Source organism: Crocuta crocuta, unplaced genomic scaffold (genome assembly GCF_008692635.1).
Source record: "Crocuta crocuta isolate KB4526 unplaced genomic scaffold, BGI_CrCroc_1.0 scaffold59, whole genome shotgun sequence".
Taxonomy (NCBI): Eukaryota; Metazoa; Chordata; class Mammalia; order Carnivora; family Hyaenidae; genus Crocuta; species Crocuta crocuta.
This window is the reverse complement of record NW_027551578.1, coordinates 5194895-5212921: the sequence shown is the minus strand read 5'-3', so window position 1 is coordinate 5212921 and position 18027 is coordinate 5194895. Positions and strand designations below refer to the sequence as shown.

At 40.0% G+C, this 18027-nt stretch overlaps 1 protein-coding gene across 1 annotated transcript in view; it reads left to right on the top strand.

The window, feature by feature from the left end:
• Positions 1-18027, top strand: part of TARBP1 (tRNA guanosine 2 -O-methyltransferase TARBP1) — a 77448-nt gene that overhangs the window by 14163 nt on the left and 45258 nt on the right. The window contains exons 9-14 of the mRNA XM_077751692.1: positions 1967-2102; positions 2694-2790; positions 3938-4027; positions 8549-8690; positions 13826-13925; positions 14887-15059. Coding sequence (XP_077607818.1) covers positions 1967-2102; positions 2694-2790; positions 3938-4027; positions 8549-8690; positions 13826-13925; positions 14887-15059 — 738 coding nt within the window. The remainder of the gene's footprint in view (positions 1-1966; positions 2103-2693; positions 2791-3937; positions 4028-8548; positions 8691-13825; positions 13926-14886; positions 15060-18027) is intronic.

Sequence of the window (18027 nt, the reverse complement as noted above, 5' to 3'; positions counted from 1 at the left end):
GGCAGCCCCAGGATCGCAGTGCCTGCTGCCTATGGCCCGGGCCAGCACACAGTGGACTGTAGGTGTGTGGAGCGAATGTGAAATGACATCGTGAGGAGTTAGGGAAAAGTGGGAACTTAAATAGTCTGACAGGAGAGGACAAGTAAAGTGTTTACTCAGGTTTTACTTGGTCGTTTTTCAGTCAGCAGTTTCCGGTGAGTATCTTAAATGCGGCAAGTTTTGTGCCAATTACTTTGGAAGATCTAAATACATGATATTTTATAAATAACTAACATAAAATATTATTTTGTAAGTAAAACATGAAACACAAGTTCCTTTCAGAAGCTTCCAAGGATTTCTTAAAAGTCCTTCTGTAGGGCAGAGCAAGGGAAACATTTACACTAACTGCATGACTTGAGGGTCCTTAAGAAATCACGTATTAGCAGAGAAGGCAGGACAGCGCACCTTATGTTTGTATCTCAAAATAGAAAAATAAGTAGTTATTAGATCCATTCTTTTTTTTAAAGATGTGAAATGTCTCTTTTTTTTAAATTTTTTCTAACATTTATTTATTTTTGAGAGACAGACTATGAGCAGGGGAAGGGCAGAGACAGAGGGAGACACAGAACCTGAAGCAGGCTCCAGGCTGTCAGCACAGATCCTGACATGGGGCTCAAACTCATGAACTGTGAGATCATGACCTGAGCCGAACAAAGTTGGATGCTCAACCGACTGAGCCACCCAGGTGCCCTGATTAGACCCATTCTTACCTTGTTTTTCTTTAACATCTCCAACAGAAGAATGGCTTGTAACAGTAAAAAATTGATCTTTTGCCTTGAGCTTTTTTTTTTCCCTATAGCTGCATGTTATCAGAATCTTTACGATATAGTAGAATACTTACAGGAATACAGTTGATATTTCATTGATTTTTTTTTTCCCAACACGTTTGTTGAGCCAAAATTCACATATCATAAAACTCCTCCTCTTCAAGTGTTCAGTTTTTAACATTCACAAAGTTGTACAACCATTACCTCTAATTCTAGAATATTTTCTTCACCCCCAGGAAGAAGCTCTATGCCCATCATCAGTCACTTTCCATTCTCCCATCCCCCCAGTTCCTGTCAGCTACTAATCTCCTTTCTCTACAGGCTTGCCGATTCTAGACGTTTCATATAAATGGAATCATGCAGTATGTGGCCTTTTATGTTATGTCTGGTTTCTTTTATTTGGCATAATGTTTTTAGATTAATCCATGAATTGGGTCATCCAGTGATGATACATGTATCAGTGTTTCATTCTTTTTTGTGACTGAACAGTACCTTACTGTATAGATCTCTCACATTTATCTTTTTATCAGCTGGTAGACATCTGGATTGGTTCCACTCTTTTAAGTTCACTTATTTATTTTTGAGAGAGTGGGTGAACACAAGCAGGGCAGGAGCCGGGAGAGAGGGAGGAATAGAATCCTAAGCAGGCTCCGCGCTGTCAGCGCAGAGCTTAATGCAGGTCTTGAACTCATGAACCATGAGATCACAACCTGAGCCAAGATCGAGTCAGATGCTTAACCAACTAAGCCACAAGGTGTCCCGGTTCCACTTTTGAATATTATGAATGATTCTGTGAATGTTCACCTACAAATTTTAGTATGAACATGTATGCCTTCAGTTCTCTTGAGTATATGCCTACGAGAGGAATTGTTGGCTTCTCTGGTAATTCTTGGTTTAACTTGGGGAGGAGCTACCTAAAACTGTTTTACACAGTGGCTGCACCATTTTGCATTCCCACCAGCGGTGCGGGGCGGGGTTCCAATTTCTCCGTATCCAAGTCAGCACTTGTTATTGTTTATCCTTCTGAGGATAACCCTGCTAGTGGGTGTGAAGTTCTGTCTCATCCTGGTTTTTGATGCATTTTCATACCTGACTCCTGATGTTGAGAAGCCTTCTGAGTGCCTATTGGAACAGTGATATGTTAAAACTTTTTCTTCCAGGCAGTTTCCTATTAAAGTTTATTCAGAAGATGTCAAGCAGACATTGGTGTGCCATTCCCATTTTGTTCCTGTCAGAGGCTTTGGCACATGTCCCAAGGTGTAAAGCCCTGGGTCTGGAAGGGCTTCTGGCTCTCAGGTACTTTACTCTGTGCTCGCATATGTTTGTATGTTCACATATGGTTATCTGCCATAACTTTCCATCAGTACATTTGGTTCTCCCCTCTGCTTTAATCTCTCGTGAGTGGTGTTGGTCTTGGGAGTTTTGAACTCTTAAATTTTATATTTAGTAAAAAAAAAAAAAAAAAAAATCTGTGTATAATGTTGAACTTATTTTGTTTTATGAATTCCTGATATAAGTATGTGTCAGGACACCCGTTATTGGAGTTTGATTCTGAAACAAGGCCAGTAAGGTTTTCTTCAATTTCATTGATATGTAGGAAACTAGAACTAGAATATCAAACCGTAATATTGATTGCAGAGTATCTCAGAAAATGTAAAATTCTTAGTTTTAAAGTGTCTTCGTTTACAGTCTTTGAAAGAGGGATGTTTCATATTAAATCGAGCTCTAATAGAGAACTTAATGGAAAATGGTAGCTTCGAAGTTGTGCTGACCGTGACTTTCTGCAGTGGGGATCGTAGGTACTGTGACTCAGCTTGTCAGTATGTACAAGTTACCGGAATGGTCTTTGGAAAGATGGAAATGTGTGTGTGTGTTTCTTGATGTCAGGGACGTTCTTCAGTGCACTATGATCACCCATCAGATTCTGTTGAGAGGGGCGGCCCAGTGCTATCTTCTTCAGACAGCCATGAATTTGGTAGATGTGGTAAGTTTCTCTTCTTTATTCAGGACACTTCAATTTACAAGCCTGTCTCCGTGAGTAGGTGTGCCAGAGAGGGTCAACATAGCAGGCCTGCGATGTTTGTCATTAGAAAGCTCTGCTCATAAGGTCGGCCCGGCCCTTGCTGGGGGCTGGGAACTTGGATTTCAGGAGGTTCCCCCTTCCCTCACTGGTTAGAGTGATGTACTGGCTCAGGTGTCTGCACACGCAGTGGTTTGTGCTCAACACCTGCTCTCCTTCTCGGAGTCTGGGGTTTCCGTAGGTGCTCCGCAGAGATGGCTGTGTGATCAGCGCCCTGGAGAAACCTGGGGCCTGAGTCTCTTCCGTGGGGGACAACCTTTCACATGTTTCGGCTCGTTGGTGGAGGGATTAAACCCGTCTCTGGGGACTCCACTGGGGGAGGGGTTTTCTCTCTATCTGTTCTGCACATCTTCCTGTAAATCGATCTTCCAGGAATATAGAGTATCTTTGTTTTTACAGAGCCACACCACCATGATCGCCGAAAAAAGGGCGAGCCAACTTTTTCTGGGAAGGGCCAGAAAAAGTCCCATTTTTTAAGGCTTGTGTGTTTCTGTTACAACAACTTAAAAGCAGCCATAGACCGGTTATAAATAAAGTGACTCTGTGCCACTAAAACTTTATTTACAAAACAGCCGTGCGTAGTTTTGCTGACTCCTGGCCTAGAGCAAGGTATCTTAGATGTTCAGCCTTAAGAGGATGAAAAGACTTAGGTGGTTTTCATAAGGCAGGGCGTCACTTCATAAAGCAAGGGTTTGAAAAAGGCAGCATCACTTTTCGACTCAAGTAATTTGTTAGAGGATGTTTCTGTTTTGCTTTTAGACCGTGACCGTCTTGTCTTTAAGGGAGTAGCCTTGATTGTAAGGAAAACAGACGTATAAAATAATCTTTCATTTTATATAAAAATGTGATGCTTGTCAGTATTTTCATTTCTAAAGTTGAATATTTTCTTTTAAAAATGGCTTTCTTTTAATTTACTAATATTCTACTTTAAATAGTATGCCAACTTGCATTCACAGTGATTTCATTTTATTTGATTAAAAATTTTTTAGTGACTATTTTTTTTTTTTTAACTGCCCTGACACCTTCTCCCCCGGCCCCTGCCATCTTACAGGAGAAGGTGTCACTTTCTGATGTTTCAACTTTTCTCATGTGTCTGAGACCAGAGGAGTCCTTAGGACGAGGAACCTCATTGTGGACAGAGGTGAGATTGAAAATAATTTAATAATAAGGTCTTTGAAATGTGACAAAAAGTTTTTTCTGATTCACTACCTTAGTCACTTATGTAAAATATAGCGATGGCTTTGTGATCTACCAACAGAGGTTTTATTTTTCTTTTTAAATTCTTTTTAATGTTTATTTATTTTTGAGAGGGAGAGAGAGGCAGCAGGGCAGGGTAGAGAGAGAGGGAGACGTAGAATCGGAAGCAGGCTCCAGGCTCCGAGCTGGCGGCACAGAGCCCGACGTGGGTATGGCATTGGAACTCCTGGACTGCGGGATCATGGCCTGAGCTGAAGTTGAACGCTTAACCGACCGAGCCACCCAGGCACCCCTACCAACAGAGCTTTTAAAACATTGTATATTAGCTCTGAGTCGACCTAACTAGTAGTGCTGCTAAGATCCTTATGGGGAGACAGGAGAATGTTAGGGATAGAGACAGACTTACTGAGAGGAGAAGGTAGTGCTCGTGGGCAGATCTCGATTCTGGACGAGATGTGTTAAGAGTCACGATAACGTGTTAGACTCAGAAACGGTAACACAGACCTCCTCCTTTGGTGGGTTTTTTTTTTTTTTGGTCCATTAATGGCACTTCCATCTACCCATCTGCCCAAGTCGGACATTTTGGTAATTCCTGGTTCTTCCTGACTTTATGCGTCGAACCTATCATGAAATCCTACATGCCTTCCCTTTTCTGCCACCCTTGATCTTGAGAAGACCCTCCACTAGTGCTGCCTCACCGCGACGGCCTCGGACGGCCTTGGGATGCCACTGTGGCCCTGGGGTGCCGCTCTTGTCCATGGGGTCTTCACTGCTCTGCTTCCTCCTCCTGGTGGGACTCCATCCACAGCTCTCACATCAGCTCTCCTCCATGGTATGGCTGGTGGAATTCTAATCTGTCCTCTGCAGGTTACATAGTTTTTGAGGTCAGGGAGCTTTTTCAAGAAACAATTCTGTTTCTCCAGTGCCTAAGACATCACTGAGGGCAGGGATGTGATTATTTCTCTCGGAAGGCAAGTCTGCATGTGTACGCATGGAAACAAGAGAAATCGGCTTGAACCATGTTAAAATAACTTAGGTGTGAAGTCATGAGGCCATAGAGTAGGGTAACAGAGGGAATGAGGGAGGAAGAGAAAATTGGGGCCTTTAAACAGTAGAATTTCATCATATTTTTCTTGATCACAGTGCATCTGATTAGGTGGAATCTGAAAAATACAAAAGCATATAAGGAAAATAAAAACTACCTGTAATGCCTACGACCAAATTAAATCCATAATTTTTGCCTTAATTATTGACTTTTTTCAGTGTATGTGTTCTCAGTCTTGCTTTCTCACTATACACACATATACTTAAAATGACATAGTGGGGCGCATGGGCGGTTCGGTCAGGTAAGCATGTGGTTCGATTTCAGTTCAAGTCTTGATTTCGGTGTTGTGAGTTCAAGCCCTCAGGTTGGGCTCCACGCTGGGCATGGAGCCTACTTAAAAATAAAAATAAGATAAAATAAATACTAATATGTGTGATTTTTCTAAACAAAGTTACAGTGATACTTTTCTGAATTTTATTTTTCATTTTCACATACATCTGAGCATTTTAACATGTTGCTAAATAATCTTCCATCATGTGATGTTTAAAATTTCAGGCGATTAGGGGCACCTGGGTGGCTCAGTCAGTTAAGTGTCCGACTTTGGCTCAGGTCATGATTTCATGGTACGTGGGTTCAAGCCCCACATTGGGCTCTGTGCTGACTGCTGCCTCAGAGCCTGGAGCCTGTTTCGGACTCTGTGTCTCCCTCTCTGTCTCTCCCTCCCCTGTTCATGCTCTCTCTCTCTCTCTCTCTCTCTCTCTCTCTCTCTCTCTCAGAAATAAATAAAACATTAAGAAAATTTTTTTAAAAATTTCAGGTGATTAAATATTTTAGAATTTATTTAATCAGTTCCTTTTGTTGGGCTTTTGTGTCATATCCTATCATTTCATCTAGAAGTATGTGCTGCTAAAAGATAAAGACTTTAAAAGGGCCAAAATAGGGGTGCTGGTTGGCCCAGTTGGTTAAGCGTCTAACTTTGGCTTGGGTCATGATCTCCCAGTTCGTGGGTTCAAGCCCCTCGTTGGGCTCTGTGCTGACAGCTAGCTCAGAGCCTGGAGCCTGCTCCAGATTCTGTTTCCCTGTTTCCCTCTCCCTCTGTCCCTACCCAACTCACACTCTGTTTCTGTCTCTCAAAAATGAATAAGGCATAAAAAAAGGGGGGAGGGCTGAAATAGGCTCTTATCATACCTAAAAATGTTTGTGATAATTTCTTGATTTCAGATGTTTGGTGTTTGAAATTCTCCAGGTGTCCAGTAACTGTGTTTGTTCATTGCTTTTTGTTTATTCAAATATACAACTTTGCTCAAGTATTCCCACAAAGCCTGTTCATTGCATTGATGTGTACAGTTTGTAAGTTGTGGTGAATCCATCTAGAATTTATCTTGGGATACAGTATGAACAGTGAGGTTCTGGTGAGAAAATGCGTGTGAAAACGTTTCCAACTATGCTTGATCCACACTAAGTGTAACACACTCAACCGTTTTTGTCCTTNCCCCAACTTAGATTTCTTAATTTGTTCCACTTAACTTTCTCCATTCTCTTATTCATTAATATGTCTTCATCTTTTTCCTTCTTTTTAACTTTCTTTTGGTTTGTTTGCTTATCCCTTAATGTCTTCGTTTACTGAAGACTATTTTGTGCACACTGCACACACCAGGCTCTGTGCTAAGTTTTGGGAATTCACGGTCAGCTGGATAAACGTGGCCACTGTCCTCATGCGGCTTACAGTCTGGTGGCTAATAGCTGAACCCAAATTTTAATTCTTTCTGTCTACAAATTGAAGCAAATATGTATATATGTACCAGAGCATACAGTTTTGGCTATAGTGCGTATGTGGTGGTGTCCTCGTTACAGTAAAACTCTCTACGTTGAGTCACATAAGATCGTTGATATTCAGTCACTTTTAATGTGTGGAAATGGCATTTTCTTATAGCTCAATCTAAGTAATTTCTTAAATCCTAGGGCAGTTTGAGATTCACAGAAAAATTGAACAGAAGGTGCAGAGAGGCCCCTACACCTCCTCACCACTCCCCTCCTCCCTCTCTGTTATTACCATCCTGTGTTAATGGGATACACTTGTTATAATTGATGAGCCAGTATTGACACATGATTATTAACTTATGCCCATAGTTTACATTGACGTTCACTCTTTGTATAGTTCATGGACTGACAAATGAGTAATGACATGTATTCACCATTTCCATATCATGCCAGTTAGTTCCACTGCCTCTTTGTCCCTTTCTTCTCTTGCTCCCCCCAAAGCCTGGGCAACCGCTGATGTTTTCTCTGCATCCATAGTTTTGACTTTTCCAGAATGTCCTATAACTGGAATCCTGGACTATGAAGCCTTTTCAGGTTAGCTTCTTTCACTACAAAATATGCACTTAAGGTTTTCCCATGCCTTTTCCTGGCATGGAAAATACTTCTAAGAAAATTCTTATTTTTTAGAAAAACTTATTTGATACTGATTGACCTCATATTTAAATCCATATGTTGGATGTATACAGTAAGAGATGTGCTGTAAAAGGAAAACCGAGAACATAATTAGATTTAAAAACCATTCTCAATGCATGATCAGAGTTGATTTCTGTGACTTATAATTTTGCACGTCTTCCAAAAGATACAATGGGGAAGGACTAGTATTTCTCTTTTTAGTTAATATATTTCAAAAGGTACATGTGATAGAAAGTAGCCTTGTGAGGAAGGTGGGAACTTTATTATAACTTCTACATTTCTACATTCTCTCAAACATACCCTTGTTTTTGTATATGAAGTTAGAATGAATTTTAATTTACGGTTGTAATTTGTTTTACATAATGTGTCCTTTTTCACAGAGATGTTCTTTAGAAGACCTTATGAAGATGTGTACTATATATTAGGTACTTTAAAAAATGTTCTTAAGTTTATTTTGAGAGAGAGAATGTGGGCATGCGTGTGTGCCTGTGAGCACAGGAGGTGGGAGAGAGGGAGAGGGAGAGAGCATCCCAAGCAGGCTCCGCACTGTCAGTGCAGAGCCCTATGTGAGGCTTGATCTTATGAGCCATGAGATCATGACCTGAGCAAGATCAAGAGTTGGACAGTTAACCCACTGAGCCACCCAGATGCCACCGTTCCTTAAAAATTCTTGCCTGTGAATGAACTTTACACATTCTTTGAGGGAGGTTGAAATGCCCATACGTGTATATACACAGATACCTACATATATATATGTATACACACACACACACACACACACACACACACATTTTTTTTCTGCCTTCACTATCTGCAGAACTTCATCATGACTAAATGTTTTATTACTTTGTTGTGTTCAGTTATTTAAATTCAGTGTATTGTGGAAGAAAGAAAATTGGCTTAGGCAAATTAGAAACCCTTTGTTAGGTTTTTGAAATACAGTAATAACTATTTTCTTTTTCCTAGCTCTGTGATTGGTTGCGTGCTAATGAAAACTGTTTTAGGAAACCCTTAGCTTATAGTTCCGTTGGCCCACCTGAGACCTGGTCTCTGAATGCTTACGTGAAGAGCCTGGTTCAAGAGTATATTAAGTCACCTGCTTTGGAAAGTAAGTCTGAAATCATTTCTGTGGATTGGGATTACCAAATTGTTTACAAAGAAGTTTTAACTTGTTTTTCAGACCAAGATACATGCTTCACAAAATGTGTGCCGCTTTACTGACCTCAAACTCCTATTTTTAGCCAAATGTGAATAATGGAACGTAAAATATGTTTCCTACTTTATCTGTACTTTATCTGTACTTGATGTGTACTCTATCTGTTCTAGGACTTGAGATGTTAAACTATTTTTGTGTGTTTTAAGAAATTAGTAAGTTGCCAGAGTAAGAATAAGACAAACTTATTCTATAATTACTGAATATTTACGGGCTACATAATGCATATGTGTTTAGAGCCTCTGTAAGTGGAAATAGTTGTAGATAAATCTGTGTAGCTTTTATGTGTTTGTTTTCAAAGCATCACATGTAATATGAACTGATTATGAAAAGTAGCTTTAGAGAAAAATTATGTTTGAAAGGATGGTTTTGTTTCTTCTTTGTACCAGATACTTAGCCAATGTCAACTTCCCACCTTCTTTGGAGAAATGTGTAAGACTACATGAAGGAAGAACTATTAGCAGATTCTTTAATTAGGATTCTTCTTACATTTCTAATGCTGCTTCTTCCTTAAAGTCGTTAGGGATAATTTCGGTAAATTGCATCCTTGAATTTAACGTGTCTTAAATTTCCTAATGTTGTTTCAGACCAAGTTGTGTTCGTGTACTGATTTCTCTGATCATGGAATAGGGTTAAATGATCAGACAATTATCCTTCTGAAATATATGAGTTAATCTCTTTTTTCTTCTTAGAACATTTCTCTTTTGTGTTTTATTCTCTCTATATCTAGTAAATTTTCTGTGCTGTTACTTGGAGGATTCTTTTCTTAGGCCTATAAAAGTAAGAAAATGTTAGTTCCTTCTACAGTAAGCATATGTTAAACTCTGAAATGTCTGGAGAACTTGTTATATAAATCAGAGTATATAACAGTGTCAGATCCAATTAAATATTCAAAATCAGATGAAATGATATTTTTAGAATTTCTTCTTTAATATATCTAGAACTTATACTATTTAATATAATACGCTATTTTAAGTTTTTAAAAATCTTAAAACTTGATTTCAAGTGCAAAGGAGCCATTTGCATTTATTTTAATATTTTTGTTTGGTTTTTAATGCCCTTGCCTAAGTGCCTTTATAAAGTTTAATTGGCAGTTACTGGGCATTTCTCAGACCAAGTGAATAAATTCCAAAGCGAACAATATTTAGCTTGAGTTTCTGAACGTAAGATACATATAATATTCAAATTCATTTTTACATAAAGACTCATTGGACAAAACACTATTTTCAATCAGATTCTACATCTAAAGTCTTTGGCTTTGAGTGTATAGTTAGTACAGATAGATTTTATACTGTTGATTCAGCAAGCATATATCCCGTGTTTTCTAAGTGTCAGGCATTGGAGTTGCAGAGATAAAAGTTGTATCCCTTACCCTCAGAGGGAGCATCCTCTAACAAGGAAGTTGGTAAGCAGATAACCTTAGCCCGGTGCCTTGAGAACCGTAAGCACTGGGGATGGGGAGTCTGTGTAAGCAGTTGTCTATTTAGAACAGGTAGATGAGCAGAGGTAGAAGGATATAACCAGGTGGGTGACGTCTGATGAGTGAATAGAAATTAAGGTGAAAAGAGGGAAGGAGCCTCCCACAAGGCTTGGATGAGCTTGTGTCCAGGGAGCTGAAAGTAGGTAGGCATCTGTCCATCTGTGTATTTACGTATCTATGGATCTATCATGTCTGCTTATGGCATGGAGCTCAAGGAGTGGTAAGAGGGAAGGATGGATATGAGGTACACACGCACACGCCGTGTTGTACACACAGTACCTAAGACGATAGGACAAACAGCGACAGAAACCACACAAAACCAGCATCACCTATAAACCAACAAAAATGTTAAAGAACTTTCAGAAATTACAGAAAGTACAACAGTTTGGAAATAGCACTAATGGCTTAGCAGAACTTGGACGTACCAAGATTAACCAGAATGTGAAATACATGTGAAGAAATTGATACTGAAATCAAGTGGTCGGTCCCTGAGAAAGGTATTTCCTATGAAGATTTTGAGGTTAAATGATGTACCTACTTAAAACTTAACTAAGAAACATAGAGCTATGGAATAGCCCCAAAGTAGTATGTTGCAGCTGTACAGAAAGTTATAAAAACAGCTTTGAGGTATCATTGACTTATGTTAAACTGCACACATTTAAGCTGTACAGGATGATGGGTTTCGACCCACATATCTATGAAAGCACCGGCATAGCAAGGTGTAGCGAACAAACTGCCACGCCCAAAAGTGTCTTCACACCTCTTTATAATCCGTACCTCCCGTTTCTACCTCTTTCTCCTCCCAGCGCGACAAGCCGTGATGTGCTCCCAAGACACTGGATTAGTTTGCATTTTCTAGAATTGCCCCCCGTTTTTAAAATTCATGGTGGCAAGATGTGACTGGAGATTCAGGGCTAAGTTGCACTAAGGTGATTGATAACAGCAAGCCATTCTTTGGTTTCCTTAAGATCACTGTTGCCTCCACGTTTCTAGCTCCAGTGAGAGAAAACGGAGCATAAATAGGAATTCTCTGCCAGTTTGCAGAGTATGGTTTTCAGACCAGCAACGCCAACCTCATCTGGAAACTGTTTGGAAATACAAATTCTCCAGCTCTATCCCAGACCTATTGAATCAAACCCTGGGTAGGGGCTCACCCTCTGTATTAACAAAGTCTCTGGGTATTTAGAAGTTTGAGACCCACTACCCTGAAGCATGGATTTGTTTAGTATGGTGGGTGGCAAAGTACTCAGGAAGCAGTGTGCAGCAAAAATCCCTGCAAGGGTGTGCCTTCTTCTGGAGGAGTAAGGCACCCAGTTATTGCTGGCCTCATACTGGGCATTCCTTGACAACAGAAATGATTAAAAATCCACTACACTTCTGATTTACAGCCTTCCCCTTCAGTATCCAAGGTGAAAACTTGCTTAAGATTTCAGACAGGATCTGTGCTTCTAGAACTCTGTTCTTGGTTTTGCTGGAGGAAGTGAGAACGTCAAGTCAGCCACTTTGAGGACCCAGCATGTGCTATTGATATGGAAACATGTAGTATTTACATCCAAAGGCTTCCTGCTCACACGCTGTGTAAGTGGAGAAGACACTAAGGGCCACTAGAAGCCTCACCCCACTCCCATCTCCTGTGAGGTCAAGGGTGTCTGATTACATGATTGCTCTGGAAAATAGAAGGAACTAAAAAAAAAAAAAGGGACCTGAAGAATGTATTGGTATTTGATTTCATTTTGGCCTGTGTTTATAAATGAATTTTCAGTGTAAATGTGGGATGTAAACCATTAACGGGAGGAAAAATGTTCCAGAGAAGAAGTTTGAATAACTCCTCTTTATACTTACAAATGCGACTTACAGAATCTTTCTAGATAGCACCAACATTGGAATTTTTTTAATAAATATGAGTGGATTTTTTATTGATGGCAACTAAGTGCCCTTTATAAGATTTTTAAAAATATATGCCAGAGTTTATCCTTCTGTTGTAAGGATATTTTTTTTAAATCCCTTTTTTAACTGAGTTCTACATGCAAGTATGTTTTTACTGTTGTTCATCTTCTGTACTACTCCAATAAATTTGTATCAAAATAAATTATCCCCAAAATATATTAGAGTGTTTAAGAAAATGGTTTAAGTATTTAAACTCCTGGGCTGGAAAACTAGATCTCTTCCCAAAAATTTTCTTGAGAAATGAGGTGAAAAGTGTGATCTCACTATACTAATATATCACAAATAAAGAAGTAGTCTTCTCTTCGTGCCTTATTTTAACTTAACTGGCTTTCAAAGGTGGGAAGATGACCTAAACTTTTTATTTACTTATCTATCTACCTGCCTACCTATTTATTAGCGTAGTTGACATACAATGTTACGTTAGTTTCAGCATAGACCTAAGCTTTCTGAGAGGACAAGCAGTTATTCCAAAGTCCCACAGCTGATGAGCACAGGACTGGGGTTCAGACGCAGGTCTGAGGCTCCATACAGAGCCTTTGTGTCCATACCTATTTCATCCTCCTCCTGGTTACATTTTAGGGAATTTTCTTCTCTCAACTGAAATACTAGAATTGTCTCTTAACCTGTCCCCTGAATCTCCTCTTGCTTCCCCTACAATCTCTCCCACATTGTGCCTGGAGAAATCTGTTTAACTACTAATTTGAATCTACAGATGGTTCCTCTCTTTCTTTATATGCCTTCACTTTAACCTCCAGTGGCTTCCCCTTGCCTTTAGGGTCAAGGCAGGAATTCTTTGCATGGCCTGCTCAGTCTTCCTGTCTCTTCCCTGGCTGTTTCTGCAACCTCATCTTTGGCGCCCCTCCCGCTTGTGTGTCCCTGCTGCGTGGGCGCCCTTCCATCTCCTGGGGCGCAGCAGGCTCTGTCCTCCAGAGGACTCCTGATGTGCTCCTCCTTCCTTGGGAAGCCCTTGCATCCCTTTTTCCCAGCCTTTATGCTCAGCCCATTCATTCTTCAGGGGACTTTCTCTTTACTCCTCAGACAGATGAGGGCATAGCCTCCTAGCGTGCACTTCCCTCATGCCATTTTATACCACTCACTGCAGTTGGTGTTTTACATTGCTTTGTATGTTCTTTGATGAATGTTTTTCTTGTCTGCTGCAACATAAATTCCATTAGCAGAGGAGCCATTGTGTCTTCAGCACCTAGGTCAGCTCCTGTATCTGCCTGTGGCATAAGGTTTGTTTATTTTTGAGAGAGAGAGAGCAGAGGAAGGGCAGAGAGAGAGGGAGACACCGAATCTGAAGCAGGCTGCAGGTCCTAAGCTGTCAGCACAGAGCCAGATGCAGGGCTCAAACTCAAAAACTGAGATCATGACCTGAGCTGAAGTGGGACATTTAGCTGACTGAGCCACCCGGGCGCCCCTGTTTTGTTTGTATTTAAATGCACGTAACAATGAGCTATACTGTAAGGTGGTGTCCTGCATTTCATCTCCGCTCTTATAATTTGATATTGATCAGGCTTAATTATTTGGCTGTTTTTTTTTGAAACCTCATCTTTGATGGATTTTGTTAATGTTTTGCAAACTTTGACTCTTGTTATTCAAGCAGGAGAAAACTGCTTTATGCCTGACTGGTTTGAAGCCAAGCTTGTTGCAATGATGGTATTGTTGGCTGCAGATGTGGAAGGAATGAAGTCTCAATATAGGTAAGTGTTTCCAAGCTTTAAAAAAAAAAATGCTAATCAGATCTATGGTACCTGTTCAGGCTTTTCCATGATTATTGGTGTGGAGTTAATCACAGGGTATTAAAGGAAGAAACTAGAGCATTGTCAGTACGCTAAAGAAATACCTTAAATTAACAGTAAATGAATATGAATAGGGCTTTTATTAGTCTTTTGAGGTTCATAAGTTCAGTTGTTTGAGAAGGCCAAAAACATTATATACAGTAATTACTGATTTTATATAAGAATATTAGAAGACCAGGCTATAAGATTCTTGCATAAGATTGGGTAAAGAAATTTACTGGGTTTGACCCCTTTGTAAAAAGTGTAATTTTTGTTAATGTAATAAAGATAAAGCGATTTCATTCATACTTTGAAAATGTGCGCACATCAGTTCTCAGCAGATTATGATTGTAGCAAAAAGCAGTTTCCATTTGCTAGTGCATTTGCATGACATGCAGTTAATTCGATTAACATCAAATCTCTTTTCTAGACAAAGCTTTAATACTAAAGTTGGTTACGATGGGTTTTTTTTTTAATAATTTCTTAATTTTTTGTATTTTTTTTGTTAACGTCTCATTTCCTTGACTAGCATATGTTTGTTTTGTTTTTAAATTATTGTAGCAGGGTCTCAGCATTTTAATTTACAGATAACTTGGGTATAGCATTTCCTTCATACTTGTGCCGAAAGTTGAGTGCAGTACATTCTTCCCTGTGCTTTCTTTGCGAGTGCAACATCGTACTCTGAGAAAGCACAGACTGGAGAGGTCAGCGAAGAGGCCAGAGGGAAAGGTCAGTCCTAACAGGTACTAGGTGTCTGAGTCATCCATTAGACTAATTCTGTCTAACTGAATCTATTAGCTAGCCAGTTCCACAAGTTGTAGATGGAAATGAATTTCTTCATGGTTTTGAAATGCTTGATTTGGGCATGTCTTTTAATATCTAGTGAAAAGCGGAGAACACAGAATGTATTAAGGATATTCTTAGATCCTCTTCTGGAATCCCTTATGAAGTTTGGTACAAATGCCTACATGCCCTTGCTGAAAACTGACAGATGCCTGCAGTTGCTGGTGAAGTTATTGCACACTTGCATGTTGAAAGGTTCCAGTTCCCAAGATGGTGAGGACAAATAGTTTCTGTTGGTGTCTTGCTTGGTATATTGTTGGTGTTTGGAATGAGAGGACATTCCTGGCCCTTTGAAATAAAAGGATTGCTTCATGCATATAGCAGATATCGACTGAGTATTTCCCGGTGATGCCGGGATCCAGCAGTGAAGAGGCAGGGCCCCTGCGCTCATGGAGCTGACGACAGAGCCTTTACGCATGCTGGTTACTGTTGCTGTCACAATGTCATCTTCTTTGCTTGTCTTTTTTTTCCCCCATTTATGCTCACTCATTGATTTCCAGACCGTGAAAATGATCCCTATTCCATACACGTTTCAGCAAGATCCCTTTCTAACGGCCACTATGCTAGATGTTGCAGAAATTAAAGCACAAGAATGGCAGTCATTTTATAATGACTTGTTTTTTAAATGCATTGGTCTCTAAGTACCTTTTTTTTTAAATGTTTATTTATTTTTGAAAGAGAGAAAGCATGAACGGGAGGGGCAGAGAGAGAGGGAGACACAGAATCTGAAGCAGGCTCCAGGCTCTGGGCTGTCAGCACAGAGCCCCACGTGGGGCTTGAATCCAGGAACCATGAGATCATGACCTGAGCCAAAGTCCGATGCTTAACTGACTGAGCCACCTAGGCGTCCCTCTAAAGTACCTTTTAAGTAGAAAATACTTCATACAGAAAGTATAGTGGTAGTGGAAGCATCGAGTTCTTCTCTCCTTAAACAAAGATACATGTAAAACAGTATCTGAAAACCCACGGACACTAGAGACGAGAATATTCATGGATGTGCCTTGATTCCCAATCTGTTCTTGCCAGTTTCACTTGGCATTTTAGGAATTGCTGTGTGAAAATCTGAAAGAAGCATTGGTGTGAGTCTAAGCCTGAGGATAACAGTGACAGGATTCAATTTTAATGCATACTTGTGAACTTTTAAAGCCAGTTTCCAAATTCTGATATTTTTGATACCGGCAGCAGAACCAAATGCTGTACACATCTCACAGGAACTTTTTACAAGATTTTCAGCTCGTGAAGGGCATAAATTTGGGTTCATTTGACACGTCTCGACTGTTTTTACTAAGCTTAGTGCTTTCAAGTGCAGGGCTGGGTCAAGGCGCCATTTGGAAAATTGTGATATTTGACACACGCACGAGTGTGTGACATTATATGTAAGTTACGAAGCCCAATAATCAGACATCCGTGAACTTATTACCCAACCTGAGAATGAGTTTACTTGTTACTCCCCAGTCCCCTCCTTTGCCTCCTTATTTTGACTTTATCTTTGTCTTATCACTTCCAAGTGCTTTAAAAAATGGTTTGGCTTTGTCTATAGATACTCCTCAGCAATGTACTGTCCAGTTTCCCTGCTTTTGAGCTCTACAGGAAATGTCACTTCACTGTCGGAAGGCTTCTGTAACTTTTCCCACTTCATGTGTTTCTAAGCTTCAGCCACGTCCTTTGTTAGACTTCATTATTTTCCCTATTGTGTCATCTGTCATCCGATGACACTGCTATTTATGCATTTTCTTAGTGCTGGACGTTGGAGGGTAGTTAATTACAGTCACGTGTGTGCTGCCACCAACACGTGTCTGCATGTCGTCTGGGCCTGTGTGTGAGTCCCTCCAGCGTGTGTACTGGTTCCTAGGGTACATGCATACTCAGCTTTATAAGATCACGGGAAGTGCCTTTCTTTCAATTTTGTATCCCGAAATGTGTACCTGCTTCATATTCTTTCCCGCAGAATGTCAGTGTTCTGTTATACCCCAGGCATCTCTTTATGTCACCCAGTAGGAGCCCAGGAAATACCTATCTAATTTTGATAGCTGTTGGCTTCCATGTGATTGGCAAACCATATCAAGCTTAATTAACTGTAAATAGATCTTAATCCTGAAAGATTTCTTTTATGAAGGAAGAGGAAAATAGAAAATAGTTATTTCCATTTTATAAATGAGGAGACAGTCTGGGAATTAATTACCAGTACTAGGGGCAGTGAAGAAATAAGGGTAAAGTTAGATACCTAGGTAGACTTACTGTGGGCAGGTGAGATTGAGGCTTGGCAGTATGCTGTTTGGGGCAACTTTGACTTACTGTGTTTAAAATTATTTACTTAAAGTTTACTTATTTTTGAGAGAGAAAGAGAGAGTAGTGCAATGGAAGAGAGCAGAGAGGGAGAGAGAATCCCAAGTAGGCTCCTCGATGTCAGTGGAGAGCCCGATGCGGACTTGATCCCACAATCCTGGGATCATGACCTGAGCCATAATCAAGAATCTGACTCAACTGACTGAGCACTGAAGCACCCTTTGTTTAAAATTTTTTAAATTTGGGGCCCATGGGTGGCTCATTCAGTTAAGTATCAAGTGGGAGCAGGTGGAAGAGGGGCAGAGAAAGAAGGAGACAATCCCAAGCAGGCTCCATGCTATCAGCACAGAGCCTGACATGGGGCTCCAACTCAAAAACCTGAGATCATGACCTGAGCCGAAATCCAAGAGTTGGATACTTAACCAGCTGAGCCACCCAGGCAGCCCTATTGATTTTTTTTTTTCCAATTTCTTTTCTGTTTTTTTGTTTGTTTGCTTCTGTGTGCTTGTTTTTGGTTTGTTTCACCTATTTAACAAAGTTAAGATGGACATTTAGGTTATTGATTTTAGATCTTTTTGAAAATGACCTCTAATGCTATAATTTTTTTTTTAAGTTTTGCTTTAACTACATTCCCAAAACTTTTGGTGTATTGTATTTCAGTGCAAAGTATTTTCTAACTTTTCTTGAAACTCTCTTTTATTTGTGAATCACTGAGAAATGTGTTTGGAGATTTTCTTATTATCTTTCTGTTGTTATTTTTACTCTAGTCAGAGAGAATACTTTGTATGCTTTCAGTTTTAACGACTTCATTAAGGTTTGTTTTATGATCTAGAATATGGTCTGTCTTGGCTACTGTTCCATATGCACCTGGAAAGAATATGTATCCTGCTGTTGT